General features: G+C 43.8%; 3 protein-coding genes across 3 annotated transcripts in view; all 3 read right to left on the bottom strand.

Moving 5' to 3' along the window:
- Nucleotides 1-1,482: 1,482 nt before the first annotated feature.
- On the bottom strand, nucleotides 1,483-3,531 carry LOC139330690 (transmembrane protein 275-like). Its single transcript, XM_070961742.1, has 2 exons — nucleotides 3,404-3,531; nucleotides 1,483-2,635 (listed from the first exon to the last, which is right to left on the bottom strand). The coding sequence occupies exon 2, from the start codon at nucleotides 2,618-2,620 to the stop codon at nucleotides 2,102-2,104; it is 519 nt and encodes a 172-aa protein (XP_070817843.1). The 5' UTR covers nucleotides 2,621-2,635; nucleotides 3,404-3,531; the 3' UTR covers nucleotides 1,483-2,101.
- A 373-nt stretch (nucleotides 3,532-3,904) lies between these two features.
- Nucleotides 3,905-11,898, bottom strand: mknk1 (MAPK interacting serine/threonine kinase 1). Its single transcript, XM_070961517.1, has 14 exons — nucleotides 11,777-11,898; nucleotides 10,983-11,045; nucleotides 10,330-10,432; nucleotides 10,127-10,225; nucleotides 9,928-10,025; nucleotides 9,238-9,317; nucleotides 9,073-9,146; nucleotides 8,858-8,962; nucleotides 8,719-8,774; nucleotides 8,377-8,472; nucleotides 8,073-8,267; nucleotides 6,573-6,737; nucleotides 6,375-6,418; nucleotides 3,905-5,988 (listed from the first exon to the last, which is right to left on the bottom strand). The coding sequence occupies exons 1-14, from the start codon at nucleotides 11,837-11,839 to the stop codon at nucleotides 5,769-5,771; spliced, it is 1,461 nt and encodes a 486-aa protein (XP_070817618.1). The 5' UTR covers nucleotides 11,840-11,898; the 3' UTR covers nucleotides 3,905-5,768.
- A 520-nt stretch (nucleotides 11,899-12,418) lies between these two features.
- The window catches only part of mob3c (MOB kinase activator 3C), a 5,516-nt gene continuing 2,281 nt past the window's right edge, over nucleotides 12,419-15,653 (bottom strand). Inside the window, exons 2-4 of the mRNA XM_070961157.1 lie at nucleotides 15,234-15,653; nucleotides 13,692-13,894; nucleotides 12,419-12,859 (exon numbers count right to left, since the gene is read on the bottom strand). The exon at nucleotides 15,234-15,653 is cut by the window's right edge and continues 192 nt beyond it. Coding sequence (XP_070817258.1) covers nucleotides 12,830-12,859; nucleotides 13,692-13,894; nucleotides 15,234-15,651 — 651 coding nt within the window. The 5' untranslated portion in view covers nucleotides 15,652-15,653 and the 3' untranslated portion in view covers nucleotides 12,419-12,829. The remainder of the gene's footprint in view (nucleotides 12,860-13,691; nucleotides 13,895-15,233) is intronic.

Here is a 15,653-nt window from a genome sequence, read left to right as displayed (position 1 = left end):
ACTCTCACAACATGAAGAGGATTACAAAAAAAACTCCACTTTCAACACTTTGCAGCGGGTTTCTGTACGCTGTAAACCGAGAGATGAATCCCGGCTCCTTTTCTATTTTAGGCCGCCAGTAATTCTTCGCCAGGGTGCCAAACTGAGGGCCACTGGTCTTGACCTGCGTCCCCCAGAAGCCGTTCCCAGTGCTGAAGAGTTTCAGTGGAAATCCTCCACGATGATCCCAGTGACCCCGCCGGCCTGAGACTGATCCTGAGGACAGTTTCACTGTCTCATGTCCCAGTCCACCTCAGCAGGCCACCTCCTATTGGCCTTCACGCTCAGCAGGCAAAGCCAGTCCAATGCTAAGACACGGCCCCATCGCGGAGACAGAAAACGAGACCATTAGTGGTCCTGATTGTGTAACAGCAGTCGTTAAAGTCACCTGAAGCCAAGTGTAAACATCACTGATTGGAGCTGTCACATGAGGCCATCTGTGAATAGCTGATATATCTCCTCCTGAAAGGATTGTAGTTCAGGGGGAATAAATAGCCTCATTCACCCTTCTTTCAAATCAGCTGTCCTCCCTCTCCAAAGCATGTGCATTGTCCCTGATGTTTCGGCTGTAGGAGTCTTGACCTGAGGAGTTAGCCTCTGTGTTGAGCCATGCATTTGTTAAATGGTTGTTTAGTTTGCCTGATATGCATTCCTCTCTGCATTGGACTGCATATGCTACATTACTTTTCTCGTGTTTGAGTGTGCTCAGTCAGTTTGCAGATGGAGAGCAGACAGGGCTCTCGGCTTTGCCGGCAGCTGTGGGGTCGTGTGGGGAAGGAGCTGCCGCCGCTGGCTTTTGTTGGTGTAACAACACGATAACCTGCAGCTCTGCGCTGAATTCATTTCACTGTGCCATCCTTCAGGGCAACATGACCTTGTTTCTAGTTTAGTAAAATGAGCTCAGGTTGCTAAGACATGTCATTCTCTTTACACAAACACTACCAGTCATGTTTCTGACTCACTGGATAACTACAGACACCCACACTGCCTGCTTTCAGCCATTCATAAAGCTACATCTACACACACACACACAGCAGACTGCAATAACAGGAGGCGGTGCCTGTTCGGTTATCTCTTCCAGTGGTCAAGTTGCATGTGCGAGGATCACACTGTGTCTCCCACTGTGTTTGTGGACAGCAGATGTATAATGGTGAGTAAACAGGGCTCTTGCCTTTGCCAGCAGCTGTTGAGTCAGATGCCAAGTGATGGGCAAAATGTTGGGAAGGAGCTGTTTGCACTGCTGCCGCTGGCTTTTCTCAGATAACCAATGAATTACCTTCACAGCCTGTGTGCATTTGATATGAAGCCTGACACAATAGTACATATTGTGGGGTTTTTTAAAGTTTGGTTTCTGTGCATCAGACTGTTTTTGTCAGATTATTGTTAATCTTTAAATCCTCACCAAAGTCACAGTTATTGATTTTTAAGCAGAAACACACAATCAACTTTCAGCTTTATTTATAAAACTCACAGGTGCTCTGAACATCTACTGACGTAACACAATAATAGTAATATAATATAACATGACATAGGCCTACAATTCACTAATTTGTTCCTGAATATCCAACTTGACACAGATCTTGACTCACTCACTGCAGCTGATGCAAACATTTAAAAAAGGGGGAAAATTAACAGTTTTGTCAAAGTGTGTGAAATACTGTGGCTCAGATCTACCAGACTTACACAGGAACAGCTTTCATGACTCAGAGAAGCTTGGCTGGACACACTCATGGAGACGAGCCTAACAACAGTCGATCCATAGGACATGAGCGCAGGATAATCTGCCTTAACTGGATGTTATATACAGCGAGAGGTATACAAACAGGCACTTGGATTAAGGTATCATCTCTTGTTCCTGTTTCTGTTCTGGCAAAGTAACGTGCATCCTGGAACTGAGCAACAAACACACAGAATAAGCTACAATCAGAGCACAGCACATTTCCAAAGGCAGAATAATTAAACGCTCAGACGGCATGAGAAAGCCCATTCTATAGAGGAAGTGTTCTGGGCAGTCTGCTTGCACTCAGAGGTTAAGGTGGGGTTATCTCCAGTGACACCCACGTCAGACATCTCTGGCATACATGTGCAGCTCACCGGCTCCATCCTGACATCCTGCAGGAGGAGCGGCATCGCCCCCCTGGCTGGAGCTGGACTTGTGAGACGAGGTGGGGGAGTTGGTGGGGCTGAGCTGGACAGCCGTAGTGTCCTGCAACGTGTGCTCGCTGGTCTCCATCTCAAACGCCGCCGTCCCCATCCGCATCAGCCCCCACTTCTCACCTCCTTTAGCCTCGTGGGCCCTGTGAGCCGGGGGCCTCCTGCTGACCACACAGCAGGCTGTGAAGAAGGCGAGAGCTATCATTAAGAGAAGAGGCCCGATGACAATGGGGGGGTTGGCAGTGGGGATGAAGGTGCCAAAGGCGAAAGCTCCCACCAGGGTGATGTTGATGCCAGCCAGCATGATGCACAGGCCGCAGGCGCAGCACAGCGCCGGGGAGGGCAGGCTCTGGTGCCGCAGCCGGGCGCCCTGCTTGGGGACCTTCTTGGAAGCAGATGGTCTGGAGGTTTTCTCAGGCAGTGCCATGTCTCATGGAGAGCTCTGTGGGATGAAGAGAAGCTGATGATCAGATGACTGACTGGTGACTGAACTCATCACTTCAGAGGGAGATGAGGGTGAAGTGGCTGAAGAAGAATAGCAAGTGTGAGAGGCGTTATGTGAGACTTTATATCTTCTATCTCTTATATCTTCTATTGTTGTATTTTTTACTTATTTTCTTATTTTTATATTATTTACTTACTGTCATATTTTTAACTTTTTAATTGCTTCTTCTTGATAGATGTGTCATGCACCAACCTCACCAAAGCAAATTCCTCGTATGTGTAAAATGGTACTTGGCAATAAAGCTTTTTCTGATTCTGATTTCTGATTCTGATACACTTGAAATGTTTTGTAAACTAAACTTTTCATTCAATAGTAATTCCTAAAATGCCACTAATGCAACTAATTCCCTCCAGAAATTGAATTAATTGGTTACACCCACTTAGAATGGCTTCCACATGCAAAACATGTTTCTATAACATTTGATTTTTTTTTCAACTTTTCATCCAAAAGTAACTCCTTAAATGCCATTAATGCAAGTATTTTGCTCCATAAATTTAATTAATCAGTGATACCCACAGAAGATGGCATTATCATGCAAAACATTTCATGCATGTGGCAATACCACTAAAAGTACAGCTTTCCCCAATGACAAAATCGAAATAGAAAAACTACATTTTCCTTTCTGCTGTCACGCTGTCAGCCGCGCACAGAGCAGAAAACAACCACAGAGCAACATTAAAATGCTGCATTCTCAGCGTCTCTTACCTCAGATCAGACTCACATGCAGTGAGGTGGTCGTCCGTCCATCATGTGGTGTCGCAGACTGTGGTCTGGAGGTGAGCTCTCCCTCCGGCAGGTTAACGCCACAGTGAGCTGCTGCCGCGCTGCTGCTCACACACCACAGGTCATTATGAAGATGGACCGCTGGGGGCGCCAGAGGGCTCTGAGACAAACGGTCCAATCATCAGGTTCAGTGAAGTGATGAAGCTTTGGCACGTGCCCACTGAGCAAATCTGTAGGAATCTCGGAGACGTCAGAGGACACGGAGACACAGGAGGGCCGGCGTTGAATGTTACACCGCTTCTTGTCTATATCCTATATTAAATTATGATAGATGTACATTTGTTTTGAGGCCTTTAGTCTTAAAAACATGGAGGTTGGAGAGAGCAGGATGCACTTGTCTGTTTTAAAAGAAGTCTTAACAAGAGCATACCTATATAAAGAATGTATATATGGAGCACATTGTTTAAATGATGTATCACAGAATAAACAAGAGAAGGATCTTTTTATTGAGAACACAGCATACCAATGAACATACGCTCTGCATGGAGAGCATTATGCGTAGGATCCCGTTTGACCTTTGAGAAACATCAGTGGGACCCCATCATTGCACACCAATTATCTCATTTGATGCAATTACAAGTTGATCGGGGGAAACGAGTTGTTCATGACTGTTAATGCATTGAGGGGGCTTTAACATAGCGCGTGGATGTTTCCTAATGTGTCTCTTGTCAATTCCTGAAAGCCAATGAGGGTCCGATAGGGATGTGGTGTCTATGGCAACAGTGTGGAATGAGGGGACGAGTCATTTAGCAACACATGAAGTTAAAGAGTTAGGTGAAATAAGTGATGGGCTGCCATAACTGACCCCATTCAAACATAGACAGGGTCCTCAAAGACTGAAAAAAAAAAAAAGATTAAAAAAAAGTACAAATATTTTCTTTAAAAAAAAAAAAGTCTTGGTATGATCAGTCTGTTATTCTTTCCACCAAAACCAGAACCAAAAATACACAGCTGAACAACATACAAACACCTGTAGAAAAACAATTCAGCCTCAGTTTGGAATCCTTCATCTACAAAGCGTAACTATCAACTACTCATAAATCCCCTTTAAGCCTCGGTAACTACACACAACCAACACAAGCTATTCAGACTAAAAACACTCTAAGAGATCAAATCAGTAAGACAATAAGAAGCTAAGCAAGTGTTTTTGGGATGGTGTCACGTTTGTACAGTACAAAACGTGCAAAAAAGTGGTGCAAATGTGAAAAGTCTGAGGTAACGTTGGCCTCTAATGAGGATAAAAAGCTGTTAAAAACCCCTTAAAGGATAAATACTTCTGTCGGTGTCGAATTCACATTGTTGGAGCAAACTGATCATTTGTGATGCATCATTCTCCCTTTGGGATAAACTACATAAGTGACTTGTTTTAAAGTACATCAGTGCTACAGGTAGCTTGTGTCTAAGTGAAATGATAAGAAATACAAAACAATTTGATCGGGGCGTCTTCTCCGACGTCAGCTTCCATTCACATTGTTCCTTACGCGGCCTCCACAAGAATGACTTCAGTAAGTGAGGCGGAGAAAAGCTCCTGTAAGCTCCTTTTCCTTTAAGTGCTGTCCATTCTTATCATTTAACTCACATACATCCACACACATCAAATCACATACACTGACATGCTTAAAAAAAAGCAAGAAATAAGTGAGAACTCATCCCTTTCCTCCAGTAACTGAGTAGCATTTAAATAGTGTTAACCAGTTCACAGCTGGACGACGAGAAAAATAAAATCTATCAAAATGAGATCATATTGCATTCAGTCAGAAACAGCTGCGAAACTGTGCTGCACCCATGTAATGCTGTGTTGATAATGATATGTACTGATGAGATATTTAATATCATCTGCTGGCATTAAGAGCGGTTTCTGCTGCATCGGGGTCGTCGTGAAAACGTTTTTAATCAACGTTGACGGGGAACTAAATAAAACGGTGAACTGTAAAAATAAACTCAAAGCTTTTCTCAAGTGAAACAGTTCTTGTTAAAACTCAGTCAGCTTAAAACAATTCCTGGACAAATCTCAGGAGGGTCAACTATGTTTTCAATTAGGAGGCCGTAGAAGAGGATTAGCCGTCCCCTCGGTGCTCCAACCCTATCTAAGTGATAAGATTACTGGCCATGGGAAAGAGCTTCAACACCGAGAACAGAGCAGTCATTTCTGATACTCTGACTGATCCTACCAGGCTTCCTGTGAAAACACACACACACACACACACACACACACACACACACGCACGCACACACACAGGTTAAAATCAGTCAGAACACAATGACGAGGGGACTTAGTAGCGGGCCTTCAGGCTGCGAGGTCATCCACGGCAGGCGCGAAGTCCCTGGTGCGCAGGGCGTTGGACTGCGCCCGTCTGCGGGCCAGTCTGGAGTTGGAAGGAGGAGAAAGCCTCATGGAGCAAACGATGGCCCCGACATCCTCCTGCTGCTCGTCGTGCTGAGATAGCTGCCGGTTAAAGGCGATGGCTTCTGCTGCAAACTGGGTGAGGTCTTTGGTGCTGCTGTTCCTGGAAGGAGAGAGGAGGCAGAAGAGGATCTGAGACAGCTGAAGGTTTTTACTCCTCAGTAGCATCGATTCCTGTCTGCTGTCTGATCAAAAAAGTCTCTGTTGCTTTAATCTGAATCTATGTCCTCCATAGAGCTTTTAAAAATACAAACTTTTGTTTAAAGCACCTTAGAAACTTCACAAATACATCATGCCGGAATCAGACTACATGAATCTAGCCCAATTTTTGAGATGATTTTGCTCGTGCCCGATCATGAACGATGACTGGCCATCTGTGCTTGTGTACTGTGACGTGTAAAATGACTTGACACGGTGACCATCGTCAAAAACAAAAAGCATTGTGCAGTCTGATCCTGGCCTTAGACCTGACTGTCTGAGCTGTCATACCTTTGTAGAACATGAGGAGTTGGAAGACCTCTCTCTGGAGCGTTCTGTAAAAACAGAAAATGAATAATTGATGTGAAATCACATTTTAAATAAGGTAAAAATAGCACTGGATGAGCGATGCAGTGGTTTTGTATCCAACAATATTAGAGCACCAAGTCAAGAACAGCCATTCTAGTGCTCAGATATAATGACACCCACCCCCTGCACCCAAGGGTGCTTGAGGACCTGAGCAGCACTGAGGCGGAGAGTTGCGTCCCGAACCAACAGCTTGGATATGAGGTCTTTGGCCCCCTCTGTGATGTGAGCCCAGTCCTTCTCTGGAAATTCATACTTGCCCTGCTGGATGCTCTCAAACAGGTGACTCTGAGGAGACAATACATCCTGTAAAACTGAAGTCCAATGAAGACACGCTGCATCCTAAATCTGGCCCAGCAGTAGTGTCTGCATGTGTGCGTTTTCCAGCATGAAGCACACATCAGACACTAATTACAGAAGAAAATCTGCTGATGGCCACATGTTGCTCCTCCAGTGTCTCCTCCAGCCAACAGACTCAACATTAAAACCAGTCTCCAGTGATAATCAGGAGACAGCAGAGGAAAACAACTCATGTCCAGAAGAACAGATGCAGTAAAAACAAAATCAAGCTCCACAGACACACACATGCTTTTTGTTTCTAATGCTTTACAGAACAGATTTAGATTAGATATAAGCAAACTAACAGCTTCAGTCCACCAGGCGCTGCTGCAGTCTGGTTTTGTCTTGTCCTCTGCGTGGCTTCATACTCCACCGGGAGCGAATCAGAAGCACTTTGCCTGAACAATTTCATTGACTCGCTCAGATTTCATTGACTTGATTATTTCCTTGACATCTGTGCCTCTACTACAGGTGAGCGGGCCAGGTAGTTGAATGGTTTCTTTTTTGTCTGTTGTAAAAATAGACTGGCCGTGTGTTTTCAGTGGAGCAGAGCAGAAAGCCGCTTCTGAAACACGTGAATCACAAGTCTTGTCTGGAATGTCATGTCACAGCCGCAAAATGACGCAGCCATGCCCGGTGGAGCATGATTACTGTTGAGGAGCACAGCCCGAATGTGGCAGGCAAACAATATTTACTGAACAGCTGATATTCTATCTTCTTAATACAAACTATATGACTGTCACATTTGATTCTGCCCGGGGGCCTTGCATAACATGCACGATTATTTCAATTAGCAATTAATCTACTGGTTCTTTTCTTGATTAATAGTTTGGTCTCCAGAATTTTGGCAAATAGCAAAAGATTTTTGCTTTGAAAATTACTTAAATGATTAATCCGTTAACAGAATAGTAGGCAATTAAATTCCTGTTGACCGACTAATCGTTTCAGCTTTGTTAAACTACCTTCTATGAACCATCTTCTGTAATCAATTAACTACAACAGTAATGAGCAACAGTAATGATGAAAAGAAGGAAAAAAGAGTCAGTTTTTCCAAGACATGTTACTGCTGTTGCTGTAGTGAAACATGTAAACATTTAGGTCCCAGCTTCCTCAGCAAAAACAGTAATATCATGACTGTGACACGGTGGAATAACAGTTTCAGGTCAGTGACAGAAGAAGAACTCTGCAGCTTTGTTATGTAAACACTGTAGGAAGTGAACACTTACAGGAGTATCAGGTGAGACGGAGACCGATCAAGCACAGAAGCTGACTGGGCGACCTTACCTGGCAGGTTCTGCAGGTTTCTCCGCGATCCCAGCCGCAGTCAGTGCCGCAGTGGCCTGTGAAGGGGGGGCTGCCGCTCAGCAGGATGTACAGGATGACCCCGAGACTCCAAAGGTCGCAGCGCTTGTCGTAGAAGGAGGCCTCATCAGTGAACACCTCCACTACCTCTGGAGCCATGTACTCTGCTGAACCACACTGACAGAGGGCAAAAATACATAAAGAGCATGAAGTTTCCAGTCGCTGCTATCCATTAAACTGTTTTTGTTGGACTTTATTAGCTATGAATTCAAAACCAGACTGTTACCGGTGTGGTGAGCTCTGGAGTCGTTATGGGCGTACAGGCACTGCTGAGCTTCACTCCACTTCCCAAGTCAAAATCGCAGATCTTAACTGGGGACACCTGAGTAGACAGATGGAGGAAAAAGTGTTGCTATTACAGAATATTATATTGTGCTTTTATCACAAACAAATATGGGCAAGAACATTTTAATGTTGTGTTTCATCAACGTGGAGCCAATTTTAGATACTCTGTATGCCACTAAGTGCATCAGTAGCACAGTACTGCATCACATCATACAAGCATGTCCTTTGTGGTACTTGAGAAAATGTACTTCTGAAAGCTTCCTGTCCCTTAAAAGTCACTTACCCGATCAGTGTATTCGCAAAGGATGTTCTCCAGCTTCAGGTCTCTGTGGGCAATGCCTGCAGAAAAAACACATTTTCACCATGACGCCATGAAATAAATCCACAGCTTTCCTCTTTGGACTGTTCGGATGCTGACCTACCTTTTGTGTGTAGGAAGTCAAGAGCTTGGGCGATGTCCCTGACAACCTTACTGGCCTCCAGCTCATCGAAGTGTTTTCGGTTCTGGATGTGTGTCAGAATGGAGCCTGAAGGAAGAGAAAACAATCACTCGCAGCAATCGGTGTGCGTATAATGAGTCATCTGGAGAAGCAGAGTGTATGCCGATGTACTTGATGAGTTATTCATTTATTCTTACCTCCACGCAGTTTTTCAAACACCAAATAAAAGCAGGAGCTGTCTTCAAAGAACTGGATCAGTTCCAAAATGTTCCTGCATCAAGGTATTTGCCAACGATCAGAATCTGTTTCATTCTGTGGGGCTTTAATTTAGATCAAACATTGCTCGTAGTAAATACACTCACCTGTTTCCTTGGCACTGGTAGAGAGTCTCCACCTCTCGAAACACTCTGCTGCGGCTGTGCCCTGCACTCTTTTCTATGATCTTTGCAGAACAAAACACTATTAGTTGCCTGAATTAAAATGTAAACATTTTCACTTTTCAATTTTAAAACACACAAGCTGGCTTTGGATTGAGTCTTATTCTGTGCTGGTATCAATTCTGTCAGCGGCTGTGGCTCCGGAGGTAGAGTGGTCATCCACTTATCAGAAGGTCGATGTATCCTTGGGCAAGATACTGAACCTCAAAATTTCAATGTTGTGCTTGAATGGGTAACACTCGTAATGAGCAGGTGGCTTAGCTGCTGTGTGAAACGGGTGAATGCAGACTCGTGTTGCAAAGAGCGTTATACAAATGCAGTCCATTTACCATTTAAATTACCTTTATCCTTCAGTTTAACTAAACACTGTGTTGCTGTAGAAAACCTTGTGTGCTCAGCAAACTTATGAAAAAAGACTGTTTATGTAAAGACCCTTTGAATGAGGGTGATAACCCTTGCACAATTCCCTTTAAGTACATACACTGCAAATAAATGTATCTAAAACTAGTTTCACAACTTTTTTTTGGCAAGGTTGTCCATCAGGTACAACACAGGCCAGATTTGAACAAGTGGCATTAATCTGTGTTGTGTTGCTTACAAAATATCCGTACTCACCTTCACAGCAAACTCGTGTCCATTCTGCAGACTTACGCATCCTTGAACTTTAGCATAAGCCCCTTGACCAAGCACCTCATCTGTCAGTTTGTATAGATCTGAAGAAAACATGACACATGAGCCTGCAGTGGGTGTTTCTGTTATCATTTATCTTTTGAATAAAAGATCAAATTTCTACTGTTAACATTAGCTTCATTACCATCGAAGGTGCCCGTGAAGCTGTCTGTTGCTCTCGTTCTTTTCTTCTTCTTTCTTTTAGCTGCATCTGGGATGTTCACTGGCTGGCTTTTCTCAATTTCTGTAGAATAACTCACATGTAAGCTAACGAGTTAAGATGACACAGGCTTTGCCTCTGTGTTACTGTATGCACCCTTAGATTCAGCAGAATCAGAGCCGTTGTACCTGCTGGGCCTTGGGAAAGGTGCTGTCTCTCCTCTGAAGCAATCCCATTCTCCTGCGTTCCCCCGCAGCTCTGCCCCACTTGGCCCACAGCCAGGGAGTTACCCTGTAACACAGAGAAGGAGGCCACATGGAGGGGAAGAGAGAGAGAGAGGGGGAAAGTGCGAGAGTAGCCAGAGAGATCAGGCCGTGGCACAGTAGAGAAAGCATGAGAAGGAATACATAATTCTCACACTTTGTTCTCAGTGTTAAAGCAGTTTAATAAGTTTCTAAAACACCCTACAAAACAGTCTCTAGCAGGCTAACAAATAAAACATAGACTAACCCTCATGGTACCATCTTTTGCAGACACAAATGACCCACACTGTGTACTACAGCCTTGCTGATTATATTCCCCTGTGACATTCTGCCACAACACTACCCTGATGTGATGACAGGAAACGCCACGACAGGCCTTATCTCATTCTGGATATTACCAGAAGCACTTACACAACCAGTCACAGCGTGTGACTCATGCAGAGCGACAGAACATGTACATTTCTGTGCAGATAACCTCGACAGTCTGTGGACTAACTTTCCGGCAGCCTGGTCGTATCTGACAACATGTTTCAGTAAGTTAGAGGTTTCATCAGTATTATCAGCAGTTCAGATCCCACCTGTAGTGAATGCTGGAAGGCTTGCAACTCTGTCATCGTGCTGTACCTCACCATATCTGCCAACTGAGAGTACATGACAAATATTGACTTCATCTGGAACAAACTTCATCAGCACAGGCATACATATACACGATAAAACATCACTAGAGAGCGGTGGTAAGTCTAACAATTTCATCAATAAAAAATGAAACAAGAGCAATTATTAATCACATCTTGACGTGCATAAAAGTGTCAGAAAGGTTTCCTCTAATGTCAAATTTTGTCCCTGCTTGTTTGCGGCTATTGAGTGACAGAAAAGCTGCAGAAGGTTCAAGTCCAGTCTGTATGACAGGTTAGCTCTAGCTTTCCGTCGTTTGAATGCACTGGACTGCCGTTAAAGACGATAGCAGGTAGCTATAACATGTAGCGTTACACCAGCTCAAAACATAGAACATATTTATCTTACTGTTGGTGTCCTTATGAAGCTCACTAGCTAGCAAGTGTGTACCGACAGCCAGCACTACAGGTAAAAATAGCCACGTCGTTACTTAACATTAGCAATGTTAGACTAACCTGAGCAGCCTTACCAAGACGGAACATTTTATAGAAGATTAACAAGACCGCTAGAACAGCTGGAGTCAGCGCTAACTGCTGACTGTACAATCCGACGTTATGTTATTGTTGTTAGCCACAGCTAGCTAGCAAGAACCCTTAGCTAGCTAGTCCTGCCGATTATCTTCCATTCGCTACGTTGTATTTACAGACCGGTCAGGTCTCCAAAAAACGAAAATATAAATGCAATAAAACCGTCTAACCTGGACCCTGTGTCCAAACCAGCGAAATTCCCTGTCAAAGTCTCTGACAGCTGATGCAAGCATCCATTGCTAGCTGGGATCCATCAGTCAGGCAGTCGGTGACGCACAGGGCGGGAAAACACATAAACAGACGTTTGCTCCGCCTTCTTTTGCATACCTAAGTCTTCCATTGGTCGAGACGACTGCTGTCACTGCAGCGTCACTTGGCTTCAGTCCTCGCCACACCTCAATCCACGTAGTGGGGATTTTTTGTGCATGATGATGACCTGTATTTAAACTTGCCATTTTGGCAGTTCATCACCGGCAAGAGGAAGCAGGGCTCACGCCACATACTTGCAATGTTTCATCACTGTTATTTTTTAGTTTATGGTCTGTCCCCGTCCACACTTATATGATGAAAACCATCTTTTTGTTGGTTTTGGCCTCAAACTGAATTCAGCCTGTGTAGCAGACCAAACCTTAAAAACAGATATATGTTTAGAAATGTAATATAATAGATATATAATAGTGTGTGTGGGGGGGGGAGGGGGGGGGGGCATTCTGTCTTTTCTCTGTTGGCTTTGATGATGAAATCATGATGCAGTTTCAGATGCAGTGAAATACATAGAAAAAACACATTTGCAAAACCAATGATCATTTTTTAGGCTGCATTTTTATGTTCAATCTATAAAAACACTGACATCAAACAAAAAACAAAGTTTCATTCACGAAAAAAAGACTCACTGTGTATTAAAAGGTCAAACATAAACATACATGCACGGGAAAAAAGAAAAAAAAAGTGAATACAGGAGATGTAGTATTATAAACCAACACCAAGTCCTATAATGATGGCATGAAGCACCATAATTATTGTAAGTAAAAACCTCTGTGAAGGCACAGGGCCACCGTCTGAAGAAGTGTGATAAGATAGTGGACCTTCCCAGTTTTGCTTAGAAAACCACTCATACAACTTTATGTAAAATTGTTCTTTGTTTTGAGTGTTTGGAAGCCGATGATTTGTCACGGGGCTCAGATAACGTCAAAATGTAAACTCCTTTGTCCATGTGGTTTTGTTTAATTGCATATCTTCTCTGTCATCTCTTTCTGTAGGAAAAGAAAACAAAGAACATGTTTAACACATCAAATTCAATGAATGATTGTTATGAAGTGCAATCTGCCAATATGAAGAACATTACGACTGTTGCTCCTACGAGACAAACAAGAAAAAGGATTGCATCTTGTACTAAAGGGGGGACAATAAAACAGGATCTGTCTACAAGATTCATCTTTTCTACAGTGTGTTGATATAAATGGCTCATCCCTATTTCACTTTGCGAGGGGAGTTACACAGCCTGGCTTTAATAAAGATGATAACTGAAGCCTTTTATTGACTCACTGAGAACCATTCTCCATCTGCTCATCTGTGATGGAGGCCCCTTTGTTGGAAAAAGCAACAACTATACAAACTCTGCCTCATTACATGATTGCACAAAGTCAGCAACGTCTCTTATGAGAGTTGTTGCACCAAGCCATTTTCTATAAAAGGAATTTACTTCATGATGGAAAAACGGAGGGGAGTGAATGCTGATTCCATTCCTCGTGTCAAATGGAAAATTATTATTATCTTTGGGACAACGTGTGTTGTATGCCCACAGTAAAACTAAGTGTAGTCTGTGTGGCTGCAGTAGACAAAAATTGCTATTATTTTCTTTTCTCTGCATGTGGAAAACACACTGACATGAAGACAGAACTCAACCTCACCAAGCATGTTGCACAACAAGGTTATAGAAGGCACAGTGGCTCCTGTTTTCTGCTAAACCGACAGTTATGCGAGTGATACCGGCAACCCTCCCGACACAAAACATCCATCTGATCCTCTCTCCTCTCTTGCTCTCTGTCCTCACCCTCGCACACGTGAGTCACACTATTGTCTCACCAGAGGCTCCAGTTCAGAGTGATCAATGAGGTTGAACTCAGAGATGAAGTAGTAGTAGTGCTTGTAGCAGGTATTGATGTGGGCCTCTGCACCCATGCTGCAGATGCTGTCAAAGTGATGGATGTAAACATGCACAAACACCCTGAAGAGACGGCTCAGGATCTTCTTGCACACCTGCTGGAAGTTCTTGGGGAAAGGTACACCTAGTGTGAAGAAAGGAGAGAGGTGTTAGAGAAAGACTTCCAACTGAGTTACCATTTTCTGGAACTGAAACCATCATTTAGCACATGTAATATTCCGCGAGGAATATTATTTCTCCTCCATAGATATATCTTTGAGTACAAGTTGGTGACTCGCTGAAATCTGATTTGCATGGCTAATTTATTACAGAGACAAGAATTCAGAGCACGGCCTCTTTTCAGGTACTGTGTCGATTAAAAGCAGACATGAAAGAGAAGAGGTAGGGCCTGGAACATAATAATCCATTGCACCTTCATTCAGAAATGTAGAACAAGACAATTTTCTGTTGCATGAGGCCTCAGTCCATCTCAAAAATTGCCTCCAGGCTTTGTGTGAACTGACAAAAGCTGAAATACTCTCTTTTATACATTTTTAAGTAAGGGTGAAATAAAGCTGTGGTTCTCAGCCAGGGGTACATGTAACCCAGGGGGTACTTCTGCTACGTAGTTACAGAGTAAAAAAAAAATGATTTCAAAGAAAAAAAAAAAGTTTTTTTTTCTTTTAAATCCCCCCCCCCCCCCCCCCAGCCCCAAAAGGGATAGGCTGTATAGAAAATGGATGGATGAATGACAAAATCTTCTGGAAAAACCTCCCCTAAGAAACCAGGTGTCAAGTGTCAGGTGTCAGTTGTATGATCACTATATCTTACATTTGGATTGATACGTCTGGGACAGACTGCAGGACTAAAAAATGGCCCTGGATCATTTTACCCAGACCAGTCCACCACAATCAGCGCCTCTGCTGTTCTACATCTCATTATTCTGTCCACCCATTTTTGTGGGTATCCTGGGGGATTGTGGACACATTAGACAAAAGGTTTGGAAACAGCCTGGACAAATTGCCAATCTATCACAGGCTAACAAATACACGAAACCCATGCACACCTATGGGAAATTTGTAGGAGGAAACCAGAGCTCCCAAAGGAAAATCACACCAAATCCAGACAGAGGCCCCTGATTGGTTCAGACAGAGGAGCGTTTTGCTTTCTGTGCTAACGGCTGAGCTCACTCCTCCATTATGCATGGAACTCTCACCACTAATAAACGTTGATTATCAAATCTGGTGCTGAGATAAAATAACACAACATTGACCTGTTCGATCTCCTCTAAATGCCAACCTTATCGTTTAATTAACCTCTGCTTGAACTTTATCATCCCATTTTAGATGTTAATGAAGGGGAAGAGCACAGCGCTCCGGGCTGACACATCAGCATTGATGAAGCCCAACATCAGCGCAGGCAGCAATCAATGCATTAGGCTGTGCACTTAATAACAGTCTGAACTCTGTAGACTCCTCACACACCTACTCTGGTGGGGAAGATGTCTTCATCATTGATGAGCGACTCTATCCAGTCCATCAGCAGGTTCATGTACTTGAGAGCGGGCAGCTTGGTGGGTTTCTTGTAGTCGTCACCGTCCTGCCACCTGTACTCGTACCTCAGCCCCCCAGACATGATGGGACATGTGCGCTCGGTGCAGAACTCGCTCATCGTGCCATAGATCAAGTTGATCCTGTTAAAGAAATCCACCACGTGAACAGCAATCCAGTCACTGATGTTCTCTCCCTCCGGCAGCTGAACCACTTTCCTCAGGTCCAAGCCGGACTTGAGCGAGGCCTGGGCCTTCTTGTAGAGTTCAAAGCGCTGAGTGCCCGGTTCAAACCGCTTCCTTGGTCTGAATGTTTTGTCTTTGCTGAACACTTGTCCAAGACACAACGCCATCG

This window comes from Chaetodon trifascialis, chromosome 4 (assembly GCF_039877785.1).
Source record: "Chaetodon trifascialis isolate fChaTrf1 chromosome 4, fChaTrf1.hap1, whole genome shotgun sequence".
Taxonomy (NCBI): Eukaryota; Metazoa; Chordata; class Actinopteri; order Chaetodontiformes; family Chaetodontidae; genus Chaetodon; species Chaetodon trifascialis.
The sequence above is the reverse complement of the archived record's forward strand: the minus strand, read 5'-3'. Positions and strand labels throughout refer to the sequence as shown.

What these genes read in the sequence shown, in the direction of transcription:
- LOC139330690 (XM_070961742.1), bottom strand. Translation starts at nt 2,620, where the DNA reads ATGGCACTGCCTGAGAAAACCTCCAGACCATCTGCTTCCAAGAAGGTC.
- mknk1 (XM_070961517.1), bottom strand. Translation starts at nt 11,839, where the DNA reads ATGCTTGCATCAGCTGTCAGAGACTTTGACAGGGAATTTCGCTGGTTT. An exon ending in AAACCTGCAGAACCTGCCAG is followed by an intron (nt 6,738 to 8,072) that starts GTAAGGTCGCCC and finishes TTGTCTCCTCAG; the next exon opens with AGTCACCTGTTTGAGAGCAT. An exon ending in AGCACCCTTGGGTGCAGGGG is followed by an intron (nt 6,419 to 6,572) that starts GTGGGTGTCATT and finishes CTGTTTTTACAG; the next exon opens with AACGCTCCAGAGAGAGGTCT.